Source organism: Vanellus vanellus (genome assembly GCF_965231255.1).
Source record: "Vanellus vanellus genome assembly, chromosome: 1".
In the NCBI taxonomy this organism is placed as follows: Eukaryota; Metazoa; Chordata; class Aves; order Charadriiformes; family Charadriidae; genus Vanellus; species Vanellus vanellus.
The window spans coordinates 127,509,254-127,528,229 of NC_138905.1; the positions used below are offsets into that span (position 1 = coordinate 127,509,254).

At 43.3% G+C, this 18,976-nt stretch overlaps 1 protein-coding gene across 1 annotated transcript; it reads right to left on the reverse strand.

The window, feature by feature from the left end:
- Nucleotides 1–1,831: 1,831 nt before the first annotated feature.
- On the reverse strand, nt 1,832–18,368 carry XK (X-linked Kx blood group antigen, Kell and VPS13A binding protein; the record flags this gene model as incomplete). Its single annotated transcript, XM_082482629.1, has 3 exons — nt 1,832–2,658; nt 9,319–9,581; nt 18,124–18,368. The coding sequence occupies 3 exons, from the start codon at nt 18,366–18,368 to the stop codon at nt 1,832–1,834; spliced, it is 1,335 nt and encodes a 444-aa protein (XP_082338755.1).
- Between the last annotated feature and the right edge of the window lie 608 nt (nt 18,369–18,976).

Consider the following 18,976-nt stretch of genomic DNA (forward strand, 5'->3'; position numbering starts at 1 on the left):
GTACATCTGTAGATAGGCAACAACCATAATTCCCTGATTATTGATAGGTATTTAACTATAAAGTCAGATACTTAGTTTTAGCTAAGAACACCCGAAAATTTTGCCCTGTGTGCTGAACTCTGCATGTGTGGAAGCAAGGGTTACATTTTCACTTGCTCAAACTCACTACTGAAAAAAAAAAAAAAAATCTGAAATACTCTTTTACATCTAGAAAAGTACAGAGAAATACTACACCGTGCTTCTACATAGAGAACTACTGAGAAATACTGTAGTGTCTTTAAGGAGTCACTTCACTATTCTACGCTCCTCAGAGAGAGAAATTAGAACTGGAGATGTTTGGTGTCTTCCCCAGACATGAGGTACATTCCCATGGCACGCTCAGGCCAAAAATTCCTGTTACCACCCACCAATAATTTAATGGCTCTACATACATATACCACACACAGACACATATTAAGCAAAATTAAAACCATAACTCTGTTGCCCAAACCACAACACTCCATTATAAAACTGAAGTATGAAGACATTTGTTTACAGTGCAGTAAAGAAAAAAAAAACAGCTTAGCTCTTTGCAGCATTGCTTGCAAGATATTTCATGATAAGTTACCTCAGACCCAAACTTGAGACACTTCTAGTACAATGATGCTGATATGTCATCCCTACTGAATGATTTCACATTCTCCATGACGAGAGGATGGAGGCTAACCTTAGGACATTAGGAGATGCTTTGAGTCATGAATTATTTGTTTCCACTAGCAGCCATAATGTGCAATACTCAAAAGAAATGCAAAGTGCTAAGCAAACAAAGTGCACAAAGTTTTCACTTAATTTTTGAAAACACAGTGTTTTTGTGTATTTCCACTAAATTCTTGGGTGTTCATCTGCTAAAGCTTTCTCAGCAGCTTGGAAAATACAGAAACACTTTTATTTGTGATTATATAGTGCATAGAAGAAAAAGTCAACGACTTCCGTTTCCTCTCTCAGTTTTCAAGCCTGTGGTACTTTTGAGGTAAAGAAGTCAGAGAGTTTTGAACTACTGATATTAAACTAACCATCACATATCACAGCCTCAAAAAGAAGGACTCAGTGTCTTCTATCCCCTGTATTAGATAAATGATAATGTCAGGAAAATGAGCTATTCCAGAACATCACAATTAACGTGTTAAACTTAATACCCTTACTAACAAGCAGCAAATATGAAGGGTAAACCAGTGCAAAGCCAATAGCACTCTGTCTGTTTTCAGTAACAGGCACATTTCAGTATTAGCTAATTGGCTGTTTCTCGGCAACCTAGACTACAGTGCATTGAAGAAGTCCAATTCTTAGACCACAGAGAAAAGTATTATCTTATTACACTGATTAGAGTGTAAAAAAAGTCTGCAATTTGATCAAAGCAGACCATAGCTACAGTCAATATACAGTCAAGGTCTATGCTCTGTTTCCACGCTAGGGTGGCATGCCATAATGACATCCCATTTGAAATAAAACACGTTTCCTCCAATCCTCAGATTTCCTGAGTGACATGAGCATCAGGCCAGTGTTTGAAGGATGTCTTCTATAATGATTTCAAAATAAGCATGTGATAATAAACCTATGTGCAAAAAACTCTGAAACAGAAGTCTACAAACGGTGATTGCTCTCTGTACACAAACACACACAGATACATATACTCATACGCTAAGTTTTCCACAAAGATATGCTTGTCAGTCATCATGCAGTGCTGCACCTGCAAGAAAGAAATCCCATCCACAAGACACAACGTCCGAGATACACAACGTTCCCAGCAGGTGATCTGCCACCTTCCAAAGGCACCTACTTGCTTCCAGTTGTACTAGGCATTGGAAGAAACACTTTGATGAGGAATGCCCTTTTGAGAATCTATTGTCTTGCTACTGCTCCGTGCTTCATCAGCATTTTCAGGTGATTTCACCTCTGCCTTGTCCGTCAGTATAGGGGATTTGGGAGGCTTGCAAACAAAGCAGAGGAACTTGAAACAAGACAGCAAACCTTCGGAAATACTGGAGGAGAAAAGCTTTTTGCATGGGTGGCAGAACTGGTAGAACACCAGCATGAAGAGGACAGCCATGCAGTAACCTATGAGGAGCTGCAAGACCAACAAAGGGGCGCAGACATACAGGTAGATATCGGTTTTATAGATGTACCACATCAGCAGGAGGAACGCATTCTCAATGAATCGCAGCATGTAATACACCGTTAGTCGGTACCAATTTTGGGATTTGTTAATTAAGTCAGGATCATTGAGCTTCACCTGCACTGCCGACCAGCAGAACATGTTAATGCCAGCATACAAGAAGGTGAGAAGGCACAAGACGATGGTAGTGCCGACCCTGCTCAATGCCTTCTCTATGTTCTCAGGAAACGGGGACTTGCTGTGCCAGAAGAGAATCCATGGGTAGAAGAAAAAACCAAAGAAGTTCACGAGCACAACGGGGAGAGTCCAGATTTGAAGGACTGAACTGAAAAGGACCAACACTGTAACCCTCGTAGCAATCTCAAAGCTTCTCCACATGAATATGCAAAGGTAGGCGGCTGGTTTCACGCTGACATCATAATCATCATACTTAATCTTAATAGCCAGGATGTTGCAGCGTAAGGCACCATATACAATTGACAGGAGAGAAAGGACCATAAAAATACCTACAAAGAGAAAACACAAATCAGGACCTTCGCTTAGCAGAAGTTAAAGACGTGTCACAGTGGTGCAGGTGTAGCTGTCTTCACGGCATTCCTGGGGATTCCCAGCAGAGTGTAATGCAAAGAAAAGCCACTCCTTGTATACTCTCCTGGGTTCTTACTTTACCCCTGCCTCCTATTTTTCTCCATTCGTTACTATTCCAAGTAGCCAGAATAAAAAAAAAAGGCATTTAGCAGCCACAGGTGTCTTTCCCTCCTTCCCCCACCCAGGGCTGTTCATACATGTACTGTCTTTGCTTAATTATACAGCTCAGTCATAAGTGTATCCAAGTTGCTGTCAGACTCTCGCAGTACTCCACATGGCACAGGGGTGCTACTCCCCCTCTGTACAGATGAAGAGCTGTGAAACAGAAGCTGAAATTTTGGAGTTACTTAGGTGTGCTGATTCCTCAGTGCTTGCAAAGTTCTATGTTGAAGCAAATTGTCTAAGCTCACAGAAGAGCTCTGCAACAGAGCTCAAAATTGAAAGCCAAAGCAATTTAAACCCAGAAGCATCTGCACTTTTTCTGCCTGTGCAGACAGAGATTTGCTCACCTGCCTACACCATATTTTCCTACACGTCTGTCCTTATACACGCATCTATTATCATGCATTTAAGAACACTCCTTTAAAAAAATGTCTTTAAATTCAGATCAGCTTTCTGTATCACTAGTCTACACAGAATCACTCAAATGAAGGTTTCATGGCATTTAAATTCTGCAGAAAGTGAAGGCAGAGGCCAGTTGTTACCTGTTACCCTCCAGACACAGTAGGGGCAAAGCTTTCTGGCACTGCAGGTGGGAATTTTGTCTTGCTACATTAAGTAGGTACAGAGGTATAAGAACCTTGGATGCATAGAATAAGCATTCATAGAGAAGTACCTTAGAGCATACCGTAGAAGCATACCATGGAGAAGTGCTAACTGCCCACGGTTTTGTTAGCATTTGCATACTTTCTACACAATTTTTACCAACATGCCGAATAGCTGATTTACAGGACTAATTTTAGGCACCCCCAATCAATACTTTTAGTTTCAACCTTAGCATTTTGTCCATGCAAGGAACACTTCAAATGCACATGAGTTAGGCACAGTAAAAATGATTTAGTTGCTTCTTTTAGAGTTTCATTGAAACTAACCAAGCCAACTAGTCATGCTACAGAACATTATATTGCATCAGATAAAACAAAATAACCAGAGTTGGGAATTCTTGACTATGTCAACTACTTTTGCAATGCTTAGCAACCAGTGCTTTCTGCATGCTTCAGTCAGTTTATGTGTCAATATCCTACAAATGAACTGGACTCCCTGCTTTGCTATAGCTACTTAGCCATGACTATAAGTTGGGGTTTGTGGTTTTTTTTTTTTTTTCTATTGAAAGTTACAAATTTCTGAGCATGATTTTGAAAGAAACAAGTATATTTTAGGATCTCTAACAACTTTCTAATAGGATTTTCTCTATCATTTTAGCTAACCTCTCTCCCATCCCAATCCTCAAACACCTCTGAATTACTTTAGAAAAGAATTAATTAATCCTTTATATCTAAATTTCAAATAGCACTCAGTAAGCTGAAAAACATTTGCCATTTTATATGGTAATTTTGTACACACCAGTTTGGTGGTACATATATTGTCTGAAAATGGTTATGTATTTGCTTGTTTAACATTTACATTTTTAACGTGTGTTTTTAACATCTTTCTTACAATGTTTAAAAAGTCTCAGATCGAGTACAGTGCTGTATCTCAAAAAATATTGGCTGAAAGCAGAAGAGCAAGTGAGTGCAGTCAAGAATACCGCTTGATATCCTGCAGCTCTTTTCAAAATCTTTCCTGTAGTTTTGAGCTGGGTCTAGAGCTGTGAGAGAACAAATAACTTCCATGAGCTAATGAAGCAAAAGAACATTCTCAGAATTAAAGAAACAAAAAACCCTCCTCACTGGGGACAGGGTGCTGCTGTCCTGGAACTCTGCTTACTTTCTGCTTTGATAGGCTGTGACATTCATCTTATTACCCAGTTTCATTTCAGAGATTCTATATTAATCTCAAACTTGTCTTAAAAACTCAAGCCTTCAAAAGAGGCACTTCTCCATTGACAGAAACCAGGTCACACTGACTCTGGTTTAATACAGCAGTCCAGTCCTGCTCCTTTCACAAAAGCTCAGTACTGTCACCAAAACTTCAGCAGAAACATCACTTTTAGGTTTGCGAGAAAGATGGTTTGAAGCAACCACAAAGGGAAATGTGGGAGGGTGACGTTATTGTTGCTTTTACTTACCCTGGGCAGGCAAAGAAGTAAAAATTTAAAAGGCAAAGTATCTTCCCCTGGAACAGTCCTAAATCCTCTAACAGTCGTCATAAAGGTGGCATTTGTCTTCTTCATTCCTGCTCCCAGAAGGCTAAACTTTCCTTACAAATCAGAGGTGCGTGCTCACAGAGCCATTCAGGGAGGCACTGTTTTACTTCGTTAGGATTTTTATTGTCTTAAGTCTTTTCAAGGCCTGCTCTTTCCCACTTTAGATAGAACAGAATTCACTCCCTTAGCAATTTCTAGAGAGATGCAACTCAGATGAGTTACATCACAAATACCTATTACTGATATCTTACATTCAGCTGAAGAATCATAAGTTATCTATTGTACATACACTATAGACTTCTGAACTGATAATCAGAACACTTGAAAAATAAGAGCACTTATTTTGTTACCTAGAACAAGACACCTAGATTCAATTTTTTTTTTTTTTGCTTTAAGTTATAATTTCAGCACTTAAAACCAACTATTAATATTCAAGAAGTACTCCAAGTATGTTGTTCAAATAATGAGAAAAGCATTCTGTGGTCAGAGCTTAATAAGTTCAGGAGAAGCAACTGCAGAAGCATCCTAAGATATTTGGTAAGACGGCCTACAAAGTGCAGTTCCTGAACATCAGGAAAGTGACACCAGCAAGTTGAAAAGAAATCATGAAACCAAAGCTTCTATTCTAGAAGATGGCAGTCCCTGCTACAAATTTTAATTAAAAAAAAACCAAAACAAAACAACCACCTTTTGCAGCAGAATAATTTTATTTTTAAATGGCAGGAAATCTGCCTTTTGAGATTATTTTATCACTGTAAGCAACACTTTAAAGAAATAACTTAACTGCTGTTAACAGCACAAAAACTTTAAACTCGCAAAAAGATCACTCTCGGCAGGAGCAGATCTCCTGTGTTCAATACTGCACAGTGAGAACAGGCCCTTTTTCAAAGGTAAGGGGCCAAGCCATGCAACCCCCAACTCCAGCTAGCTGGTTTTGCAATTAATGCTAACTCAGGTCTTTTTGGCACCTCCTGGTGTTGTGCTTCTCCAGGTGGCACCACCTAGGCAAAGAGGTCTGAATAGCTGCCCACCAGCATGTAAGGGGACCAGAGCCTGATGTCAGCCACCTCTTCAAAGCAAGGTTATAGCTAGCTCTAAGGCAATGCATGATACTGATAGATCATAGAATGGTTTAGGTTGGAAAGGACCTTGAAGATCATTGAGTTCCAAACTCCCTGCCATAGACAGGGACACCTCTCACTAGACCAGGTTACCCAAGGCCACGTCCAGCCTGGCCTTGAACACCTCCAGGGACGGGGCCTCAACAACCTCTCTGGGCAACCTGTTCCAGTGCCTTACCACCCTCAAAGGGAAAAACTTTTTCCTAATGTTCAATCTGAACCTGCCCTCTTCTAGTTTAAAGCCATTCCCCCTCCTCCTATCGCTACATGCCCTAGTAAAAAGTCCTTCCCCAGCTCTCCTGTAGGCCCCCTTTAGGTACTGGAAGGCCGCAATAAGATCTCCCCGGGGCCTTCTCTTCTCCAGGCTGAATGCTGAAGTGTTTTGTACAGGTTGAAGCCCAAATGCACTAGAGACACCTCAGTATCTGTTCTGGGCATTTCATACAGTAACAAGTTCGGAACTTCTGCCCAGTTAGGCTGTAACCAAAAAGAGAGCTGAATGTCTAGAACTAGGGACTCAGATTAGGCTATTACATGTGGGTTTCCAATGTTGCATTTAATCCAGCAACATTTCATTTAGCACTTAATGCTAAACAGTCACTGAAGCTTTATGTCTTTCATCACTAACCTAGAGGTTTTGTCCTGCTTTTGCAACTCTTCAGCTCTTTTGATCTTACGTTCTTGGCATACAGTGAAATGACAATTTTGGAGAATGCCAGATGCTGGCAAGAATCTGATCATCCAAAAGAAAACACCCAGAGAAATTAATGAATGCCATAAAATACACAAGAAAGATGCAGTGTGGCTCTGGTCGACAAAGGGCTAGGCAAGGATGCACACTTTTTTCAGAACTGTTCAATTCAATACTGGAAGCAATAATGAGTTTCAAACAGATCTGTAAGGGATAAAACATGCTATGTAGCATGATGGCAAACAGCTTTATGTTCACAGGTGATACTGACCTCATTACCACTGACCAAGCAGAATTTACACAGAATAACAGACAGGGTAGCGTAGAAATCCAGAAAAATACGACTGATGAGACAAGAAAAAATAGTGGAAATCAAAATACAAGAAGAGAGTGATAATTGTAACAGAGACAAATGGAAAACAGCATGGAGTTTGGAGGACCAGTGTCAAAGAACAGGCAAGTTGAAGACATCTGAAGTGTGAAGAAGAGCTGGACTAGCTGTTAAATTACTTTGATGATGCTGCTGCAAAATCAAAAGGTTGGAGTCCTGTCCCTACACATGAGAATCCCTATGTACAGATAACAAGGAAGCTGAAACTGTGCTCTGCATCATTCCCATTTACTCTGGAGGCTGAATAATACTGGTGGACAAAAGGTATTACTGCAGAAATAAGCTGGCTAAAGGGACTACAGAAAGTTTCAATATTTCAGAATATAAACACACACAAGAGGAATATGGTTAGGACTCTTGTTTTTCTGATAAATGAGCTCTAATAGACATTTTCGTTGTTCCTAAATCACTGATTAAAGAAAAACAAACAAACAAACACACACTTTTTTTTTCCTTTTGATTTATCTATTTTTAGAATTACACCTGCTACGGAGATGGCTTCTGGGAGACATGAGATGACTACTGCATTTGCTGGTGGGCTCACTGAACTCCCTGGTGAGCCAGCTTATCTCTGGTTGTTTAGCTTCACTTCACTGACAGAAGGTCACTCATCAGTCTGATTCAGAATTTATCTCAGCAGTGACTGATAAAAGTCAGAAGCAATACTGAGTTACAAGTTGTTATTAAATATGCAATTCGCTAATCACCTGGAACACAGCGCTTCTCCTTGGCAATCATGACCAGTAAGGTCAACATCAGTAATAGAAGAAATACAATAAAAAGGTGATCTTTCTCAAGCAAATGCCATCTGCAGCAAAGCAATTGGAAATTTTACTAATTGCACCGCTCAGCAAAGGATTCAGCTGTTTTGTTTGCATCCCGTGTCATAGACGCCATCGTTATTTGAAGAGCCCACCTTAGATGTGATGTACTCAGAAACTGTCAGGAGCAACATCTTTCAAGTAACTACTGCTATGACCTTAAACAAGTACTTCTCTATAAAGACCTTAACCTTATGTGCTGACTCGCCCTTTGGCATGCTAAAGTTTTCCATTCCCTGAGTTGAGGGGAGAACCCTGACATTATTATAAAGACTCCTCCAAAAAAATCTTCATTCCTTACCCTGGTACACTGCCAACCAAGGCACCAGAACTGAAGAAAGTGTTCAGATTCATAATGTCACCCTAGCCTCAGCCTCCCTACCTGTGAAGCTGGTGAAGATCCCTGGCCTCTCAGGGCCTTGGAGGTACAAGAGTAGCTATTTTGCATTTCAGTGGAAACACACCTCCAGTTCACACAAGTGCCAAAGTCCTTTCTTACACCCAACAGGTGGTTGTCCTACAACCAGCTGGAGTAGGTTCTTCATTTAGCAGCCAGCCAGCAAATCAAGACAAGACTTTTTTTTTTTTTTTTTTTTTTTCTCTCTAAGGAGCTGGAGCACAACATAGAGCAAGATGCAGAGTCCCATGGTAAGAGAGATGTGTCCTGGTAAGTCAATGTGGTGCATCACTGCCTGGCAAAGGCTTAACAGCTTGGGTCCAGAGACGAGATGGCCACATGTGCATACCAGCTTATTAAGTCCTGCCTTTTGATTCCAAATTCAGAGTCTGGCACAAGTGAAGACAGTTCACATCCTCAGTCCATATTTGAAACTGCATTCCTAAAAGTACACCTTCCTTAATGCAACATGGCAAAACATGCTTTGCACTGTACCCCAAGGAATTCTTGAGAAAGTTTGCTCAAAACCCAGGATGGAAGAGGTAATTTTTTTTTTTTTTTCATCTTCACAAGGATAGCTTAGTCCCTCCAGCTGCCTCCCTCACATGCCATAGTGGCCACTTATCAAATTAATGTTTTTATAGCAACCCAAGTATGCTACAGGAAGCATCACAATCTAAAACATAGTGGTATAGATAAAACTTGAAAGCAACATCACCATCAGAAGCTGTCAGAGAGATGAAACCAATTGCAATATGTTTGGTTCTTGCCCAGGGCAGCTAAACCTGACTGCTGACCCTTCTCCTCTCCCTCCCACCAAAATATGGAGGTGATAACAACAGCTCTACCTACTTCTGGCAGCCGTGATCTCCTGCTGCAGGACACAGATGTAGAGCTGGAGCGTGAGCTGGGGTGCTGAGCCAAGGAACGCCTGGATCACAGACGCCCTGCTGAACGCAGACCTGTGTGTACACAGCTTGCCTTCAGCCTGACCCACTTCCTTCTCAATTTCTTCTGAGTACCCATCCTTGGGCATCTGCCTCTTCTTCGTGATGCTGACATAGGGCTCTTCAACTCTACCAGCACGGAAGTAAATATAAAAGACTTCCACACACCTACAAGCAAATCAGTAAACAGAATAACAGGAAAAAATGAAAGAAAAGCATAATTCTTCCCAATCCTTAGTATTTTAAGCCATCACATACGAATTCGTTTGTTCGCAGAGCAAAGCCTGTATGTTTTCTCCTCTTGGTAAATTTGGACTATGACAGATTTCACCCTTTGATACATGATCTACACGTGACTAGATGGCAAGAATCTGGCAGTGCCCTTTGGGCTGCCTGTAGTACTCAGACACAGGAGATGATAGTTTAGTTGTTTCCTATGAGCTGCCCTTGCTCTCTGCTGTCCTACTGAAGTCCTTAAACTACTCATCCACTACGATGTTCATAGGCTGCCAACTCAGAACCCAAGTTGGAAATATTTCTTCAGGTTCTCTTGTCTTTCTGTTGGTGTGATCTGTACACCTGTGATGTGGCAATAAAACCACTTCTCATACTTTTGCCTTAAACAAACAATCTCAAGACACTGGAGAGTAGCTCAGGGTATGAGCAGGTGCACACACCTCTAATGGATGAACTCTAGTCCTTGCTTTAACAAGCAATGGTCCCCAAAAACAAGTAACAAGCCATAGCAGCAATAACAAGAACAAGCAGTTTACAGCCTCACAACTCTGGATGTTAACATTTTTTAAAAAGACACAAAAACGGGAGCTTCACTCCTTACGTTTGCTTTCATTTATTGCACTGTTTAAAGAATATTAAAGACAGTATTGCAAAAAATATTCTAAATTAGAAGATGCAGTGTTTCTGGTTGCTTCAGCTCTTTGTACTTTAAACACAGGTGGAACCAAACCCTCTTGTTTACATAGGTCTAACTTACCACAGACTAACTTCCAAAGAAAAAAGTGGTGCCAGCACATACATTTCTATTCATAAACTACATACTGTTGTAATACATGCTGCCTCTACCCACGCACAGAGAATAATCTGTGCACTTGGGAGGGCATGGAAAAGGGCTAAAGGGGCTGGCAGCAATGAGGACAAGGTGGCTCCTTGAGTATTACAGAAGATAACACAGCTTCAGACACATTTATGAAAGGAAAGTTTCTGAAACTTCCTTCCAATGGCTATTTTTGGCAAAAACTTTAGAAAAACTATTCTAAGAGAGTTGCTTGGGTATGAAGGTGTCAAGGGTGGGCTTGGGCATCAAGCACGACCCAAAACACAAAAGGGAGCAGTCAACCTTTTCTTGGAAATAATACCACGCAAGGATCTACTGAGGTACAGGTGAATTCACAAGCTGCGGGGGAAGGGAGAGGAAAGAAACATTATTTCTGTTACATTGCATAGGGTACTAAAAATACAGGGCCTGCTGTGGAAGAGTCCGTTTACAGCAGGACCATAAAGGATAAATGGCATCGACTACTGAAAAATAAAACCCCCAAAAGCCCAAACCCAATGCAGACACAACCTGTTTTCTCCATTATGCCTAACACTGGTATGGGCTTCAAGAAGAGAAACAACTGTAGTGTGAGCAATAGGACTGGTGAGGGCTGGCGTCCAGCCCAGAGGGAAGCTCGAGGGAGAGGAACATCCCCTGCAAGGGTGACCTGTGGCACCAGCTCTGCTCACATCTCCTCCCATGGCCTGACACGTGTGGTATCTTCTCATGTAGGCATCATCCCTGGATGAGGACTGAGGTGTCTTCTTTCCTTCCATAGTGCCTGCTGGGATTCATCTCCTCCACCTGGTTGCTCCTGTAGGTAATACTTGCCGGAATGCAGCATCTCCAAGTCTCTGACAGGTCAGATTTGGCCAGTGAGTTTTTGTAATGTACAAATAAGGCTTATCATCCATTTAAAATTATCTCACTATCACAAAGCACGGGACCATGCTTGTCTGAGACTTTGAATTGCCATTTCCTTCTCAGCTTGATTTTTTTCAACAATTGCCAAGTCAGAGTCTAACACAGCCTTTTAGGGGAAAGCTCACAGATCAAACTACAAAGCAGCACTGATGGAAATTCAAATTAAAGCATATTGATTTTTGTTTTAATAAACTCAATTTCATTTTCCTCCGCCCTAACGGGACCACTAGCAAATTTCACCTGCTCTAGATGGAGCACAGTTTTAGGATCATGTAGTACCATTCTTGATTCACTGAGCTTCGGCTACTATTATCACTAAAGCTATTTGAAACGGCTGGTGTGCTGGAGGCTCCATTCACAGTGGTGACTTTCTATTTTCCCCTTGTTAATCTTCTCAGCCCCTGCCAGTCTTGTTCTATGTGAAAGAATCCACACAGCCAAAAATAAAGTGTGAAAAATTAATAAAGCACAGCAGCTTATGAAGTCAACAGAGATTCTGAAACCAACAAATTGATTTTATTCCAAAAGAAAGATCCCAGAACATTTTTGTCTTGCTTAGCATTCACAGCCATCTATTCATCCTGAGCTGAGGGCAAGTCTGAAGCTATTACGGAAAATGAGATCTCAGCATCAGCCTCTGAACTCTTGCCGTGTGTGATTAGAAGCAGATATAGTCTAGGGACCCATCTAACAAGTACGTGGTAATCCCATAAAAGAGATTCCAAGATTCATAAATGACTGACTATAGCAAATATTACAATCAACAAGATGTTGGATTCTGGAGCAAGCATTTGATTTGCATTTATTAGCCATGTATTAAGTAGCAGTATATTGTTTGTGATGGGAAATTTTATGCCCGTATAGAAAAGCAAACACAGTGTGAAGCGAATGGTCTGATGAACAAACCTTAGGGCCAAAGGGGACTTTTACTAGTGAAACAGAGTAATAAAAATGTAATCTGAGTGTTTGCACATACCATCAGTCATAATGCCCATCTTCTGAGCCCTGCCCCTCCCATGCAAGACTGTCTCTGGAGATCATGCCTTCTGGGGCCATAACAAATGTTCTCAAGACTCTAGCTGATACCACTGCCCAAGCAACAGCTTCAAACAGGAGTAGACTGGCAGCAGATACACTAGAAAGAAAGAGTACCAACCTAAATGTTGAAGTAATAAAGTGTAAGAGGGTCATAGGCACTTGAAGAACCAACCAGGTAAGAAGGGTGCAGAACAGTGATGATGAATCAATTCAGATCACGTACCTGTGCTATGTTACGACTTTGTCTATGAAGTGCATTTGGAAAGGGTGTCTTTAAATGAACTGACTTGCTCTCTTTTAGTACGAAACACAATTAAAAGACAGCACAAGAAGGTGATTGCTTCAAGCCAGTTTTCTTCCACAGTTACAAACTCCACTACAAAACAGGGAATTCCCCAGAAGCCCCAGTTCCTCACTGCTCATTGCTGCTCTGCTCCAGAGGAACAGGAATGGGAGATCCCAACTTCTGCACAATCCATCTCCTGCAATGTAGTGATGTTTAGGGCCCTTTCCACCGATCCTCACACACATCAACAGCAGAAGGCATGCAGCTGGCTGGTTTCACTGCACGTATAGCAATGAGAGTTGCAGTGCAGGGTCTGAAGGAACTAAAATTATTTTGAAGGAAATGTCAGATCTACTCTCTACAGTAAAAGTTAAAAGGTAAGAAAAAGATGGTGTTGCTTTCTCCCCTGCTGCCAAATCTTGGCAGGGAGAAGAGCTATACTTTTTCAAAGATCCTGATGGTGCCTACAGAGTGATTCAGCAGCAACACATTTGTCTTCTACGCAGTCAGTAGGAGGAATATTCCAATCCTTATATGGCTGCTGAGAGCAAGGACCTCATTCCCTCTTTTAATCATGGATGTGTGGGATTTAAATACAGACAAAATAATGGTGGTGTGAGGAAGGAGCAGGCAATGAAAACAGGGAACTTCGCACAACCAACAAGCACTCCAAGAGCAAATGTCTATTTGAGAGACCTATCCACACATGCTCACTGCAAACGTACAAGCAGATTTCTCCAGTGATTCAATTTTTAGCAATTCTTTTTCTTTAGAAAAGTGTGCAAAAGACTTATCAGTCCTGAATATTTACTTACCTGTGTCAGACAAAGATTTGTTCCTCACTCATTGTTCTACCCTCCATCTGCACTGACTTTCTGTTCATCGCATCTTGAACACCTAACACATCTGCTCAAGAATAAAGAAAAAAAATAAAAAGAAAAAGAAAAGCCTGAAGAGTGTCTAGGCATATTCTTCCCATCTGGAAAAGAGGGAGATGCATCGACAGTTGTAAAGTTTAGACCTAGCAGAATCCCCTACAGTAAGGTCTGCCAACAGAAGCCCTACAAGGAAGAGAGGTTTTTAGACCTATGCTATTCTGAACTATATAGCAGGTCACTAGGGAAGAGACACCACTCACAACAGACAATGCTTCCACACAATGTGGCTGAAGCTCTGCACCATTGTAGTGTATTAGATTTCAAACTACAGAATTAGGTGGCCAAAACATTAATGACTCTGATAATTTCAGCCTATAGGTGTTTTACTTTGGTTTTTTGTTGTTGTTGTTTGGTGGCTTTTTTGGGGCTGTGGGGTTTTTGTTTGTTTGTTTTTTTACTTCCTGCAGCTCGCAAACTCTAACTTTGGCTGTAACAGTAGCTCCTCTGGCAGTTTGATGCAAGCTTCCTACTGCATCTGCTTTGCTGCTGTATACACAATACATAGACATGTAATTGTTTATCCTTATGCCTTGAAAAACAAAGCCCGATCCCGATAAAAAAAAGTCACCTATTGTTTCTATCCTTTTCCCATTAATGGCTGTTTTCCTCAGATTTTAGTGTTCTATATAGGGGCCTTTTATACTGGCTTTCGACTGGAAAAACCATGACGGAAGTTCATCATCCTGCAGACAGAGCCATCTACTAATTGCATGCTCCTTGTAAGGAAGAACCTGTAGGCCCACATTCAGCTAACAAAGCACTAGGGACGCTACTTTCAAAGACACCAGCAGTCACTTGGCTTTCCTTTCCATGTAGCTGGTATCAGAAGCACTGCCAAATTCACACCAGTCCCTTCTCGATATGCCGCTTCAGTAAATCAGACAGTAAGAAACCATCGCATCCAGCAGACACACAGTACAGTACCACCAACACCCCCTGCTCGTGACTGTAAGCCCTGACTGTTCAAGTCAGTTTGTTGGAAATCTGCGCTCCTCACTTCAGCTCCTGACCTATTCACGGCTTACAGAATAGAAAAGGGCAAGCAAATTAACAGGGGTTTCTCTGGCACCCTTCATGAAGAACTATTTGCATTTTGAACACATCCTTAAGTGCAGAGCAGCACCCTAGCAAAAATACATCCAGTTATTATTTATCGGAATTGTAGCAACACCTAAAACCTCAAGGCAATTTTGGTGCTACAGGCGCTGTCCAAATGAATAGGGAACAAAGAGACAGTCCTTGGCTCAGGAGCAGTCGATAACGAGCCAAAAAGCTCATCATGGTCTTTTCTAAAGAAAAAAAAAACGTATTAAATCTCTCATTGACACTGGCTATCATTTCAAATCATTTTTTTGTGTGTAGTAATTTACTTTATGTGGTAAAAGAATCTCTTTTTCTTTTTTTTTTTTTTTTTTTTTTTTTCCCATAAAAGGAGACAGTATCCAAATATATTTTCGAAGCCTCCACACAAATTTGTGCGCTCACAAGGAGCGGCACCAACCTGAAATGCTGCAGGAATCCCCCGTGGTGCCCAGAAACCTGCAGTCACTTTGTTCCAGCCAACTCTCTGACCAGTCTCTGGCATGCCTACATACTGGGAATCAGAGCCGGGCCACCAAGGCAGGTAGCAATTTTACTCTACAAATTGCTCCGAATGTACAGAGAAACTCTTAGGGAGTGGGAGAAGGAACAAAAAAAACCAAACAAACAAACAAAAAAAAAAAGGGTGCATTAACACTACTCTTCCAGTACAGCAAAATTCCTCTCCAGGAAGAGGGATGCTTCCTAATTTTGGTGCTTCCAGCGGTAGCAGCAGGACAGCGAGTGCTTCCCGAACAGGTGGAGTGTGGGTGTCTGGGGAAGGTGATGGTATGCAAGAAGGTTTTATAAGAGAATGTACTTTTTTCCCTGTCACACAGAGGATTCAAAATAGGCCGGACCATTTGGCTTGCACAGCTAAATACCCTCCTTCCTTGCCAAGATGTTTCCAGACCGCTCCCCAAAATTTAAACTTAACTTTTTAAAGGAAAAAGGACGGGGAAAAAAAACGTCTAGCTTTTAAGATGATGAAGAAAATTCACACAACATACATGGGCTGTCGGTAAAATAGCGCACTGATAGTATTTGAGTCTGAACAAAGAAATGCCAACTATCCTGTATCGTGTCACAAACCCAACAGAGATGGTTAAAAAGTTAGTGTTAGCTTTTTTGAAGCCAGCCGAAGCAGGGTGCCCTCTGTTGAAGCATGCCAGCTCACACAGCCTAAAGGCTCTTTAACATTTAGCTCTACTCTCTATATGTCCTCCTTGACCTAATTTGTGCCAGTGAGATGCAAGAGAGACCAAACACAGGGGACGGAGCGAGGCTTCATGCTGGGGAGGCAGATGGGTAACAGCAGCAGGACTCTCTGGTGCAAAGGAGCAGAGGTTTGCCTAACAGGATGGGATGCAGATTTGTGTGTATTCCAGTCGGCACATGACAAAAAGCCTCCTGCGCAAAGCAGGGAAAGGTAAGGTATTTCATGTGCTGAAAACAACACAACTTTTACAGTGTAGATCTACACCTGATGGGAAGAAAATGGTTTCCTCTTCCAACAGATACAACAATGCTTAGTGGCAGTGGACAGAAAGGCAAGGAAGGGAGAAAAAGACCTTTAATGTCTGTCTCAGACTTTACCTTCCCACACTTCTGTACTGTATCCTACAAATAGACACATTTCCTTGAATCTAAAGGGAGGTTGTTTTCTATTAAACTTTTCCTCTTAATTAGTGGAGTCCTTCCAGCCTTTGGCAGGAAATAAGTTTTTCAGATGGCATGAATGTGCTACCCTCTTTTTATTAGTAATTATAATTCCAGTTATCCTGCATCTAGAGAGAAGTTAACATGCATTACTTCATACTGCCTGAACGATGCCATGGGGACTGCGGCACAGGCACGCTGCAACGCTTCCAGAACATCTTCAAACCTCCTGTAAACACCAAATTCGTAAATCTTTGAGAAAGGCAGACGTGCAGAGCTGGTGACATGCTCCTGCACTGCAGCATCATGGAGATCCATACATCCATACACCCACTAGCTTTATGGCAGCGACCGCGGCTGGGAGCTTGCCAACACAGCAGAAAGTGTGTTCTGCACAAGATGAGACTTGTGTTGTAAACAGATAAACTTGATGTTGAGGAAGAAAGAGAAAGTGAAATCATGCTTGGTGGTTAAGGTCAGAGTTGAAGTCTATGTCTCTTCCACATAATTAGAAAGAAAAATCCTGTAATTTGTTGTTGTTGCTGCTTACATCCTTTGTTTGCTTCTTCACATCTTGCAGCTTGACATGACCTCAAAAGATTGATTTAGAATGAAAAAAAAGTCATGAACATATTTTTTATTTTGGTAGTTGCTTTGTCTTTGGTTCCACTTGGATTTTCCAAAGAATGTGGGAGCTGTTCTGAGCTTTTAGAAAATCAGAGCTTGTCAAGAACTTCACTGTTAAGCCATAACTTCAATCTCTTTAACATAGTAACAAAACAAAACAAAAATTCCAGCCATGGTTATAGAGAAATTCAATGGTTTTGAAGCGCAGGACATTCTGTAACATCCAAACTGTTCACCCTTATTAGTATGAACAAGTCTTCCTTTTCCACACTGTCCAGGCATTTCAAGAAGTTGGGGATACTTCTACTACAAAAATACTGTATTTAATTCCCTTTCTTTTCAAAGGAAAGATTCGAATGTAAATTGAAAATTAAATCCCCCAGCAAACATTTTATCATGGGGTTGCACCACCTCTGTAACTTTTTGTCTATCTGTTGGGGTGGTTTTTTTTTCCCCCCTAAGGACATTTTCAGCCAGAAGTTGAAAAAAAATAAAAATAAAATTCTCCAAAGCAATTTGGGGCAAGAAGCTCACTTTCGGAAGAGACAGAGGAGAGCATCTCTAGTATTTCCAGGGTGCACAGTGGGGACGGCTCCTACCGTTGTTTCAGACTAGCACCCGAGCAAACCTTCCTTTCTCCCTTGGAAGCGACCTCCCGGGAAGGCGGTGGGGACAAACCAGCCGCCGACAGACACCGCCGTCCGCAAAAAGCCACAGGGGCAGACGAGAGGCGCAAGAAAGCGCCGCCGGGGAGAGGCGACATGCTCCGCCAGGCTCCGCGCCTCCCCGCCGGAGCCCACCACAGCCCCTCCGGAGGCCCTTCACCCCATTTCCCTCCACCGCCGAGCGCTCGGTGAAGGTCAAGGAACGCCCGCGCCCCCCCGGGCTGCGGGGCCGCTCACCGGGGCAGCCCTCCCTCCACACAAGACCGGGACGGAGCTGAGGGCGGCCAACACCGCCGCAGAGCGGCACCGGCCGCCGCCCGGCAGCGGCACAGAGGATAAGGCCGGGGTTGCTCCGGGTGCCTTCCCCCCATCGGTGCTCGCCCCCGGAGGCGAGCAGGGGCGGCGGGGCGGGAGGCAACGGAGGGGACTCACCGACCTGACGAGGGGCCCCAGCTGCAGGAGGTGCAGCAGCAGCACCAGCGGGCGGTCGCGGCTGACATCGCGGTGGATGAAGACCAGGCTGAGCTGCACCAGCGCGCAGGGCAGGAGGGCGAAGAGCAGCGTCAGCCACTGCCACATGCGGTCCCCCGCCGCCCGGTACGCCCCGCTCAGGCACAGCGCGGCCGCCGTCTCGGCTACGAAGAGGACGAGCGAGACCAGGACGGAGCCCGGGAATTTCATCGCCGCTAAACCACCCGCGGGGGCGCGCCTTTTCGCCGCGCCGCCGCCCCACGCCCCGGCCCGGCCCGGCCCGGCCCGGCCCGGCCCGCCCAACCGCCGCTGAGGCGCGGCCGCCGCCAGGGGGAGCCGCCAGTGCCGCCGCCGCCGCCTCCGCCCGGGAGGGGCCGGGGAGGGAGGGGGTATCGGTCGGCGGGGCCCCACTGGCGGTAGCGGTAGCGGCCCCGGTCCCGGTCCCGGTCCCGGTGAGCTCGGAGCTGCCGGGGCTGGGCCGTAGGTGGGGGAACGTCTCCTTTGGCGGTAAGGTACAGGACTGAACCAGGTGTGTGTTTGAAGGTGTGTGTGGGGAGAGGTTCTCTTCAGGGGGACCTCGGCAGGCTGGAGAAATAGCCTGAAAGGAGGAGGCGAGGGCAAAGAACCTGGGAGAAAAATCACCCTGTGCAGCAATAAAGGCTGAGGGACAGCTGATTTAAAAAATAAAATTAAAAAAAAAATGCAGAAAAGGAGCTATGGGTTGTGGTGAGCCTCCCCTGATGCACCTGGTTCAAAGAGCTCCTCGCCTGCTTAATGAACCTGCTGGTGGAGGTGGCCTTTTACCGCTTTGTCAGGTG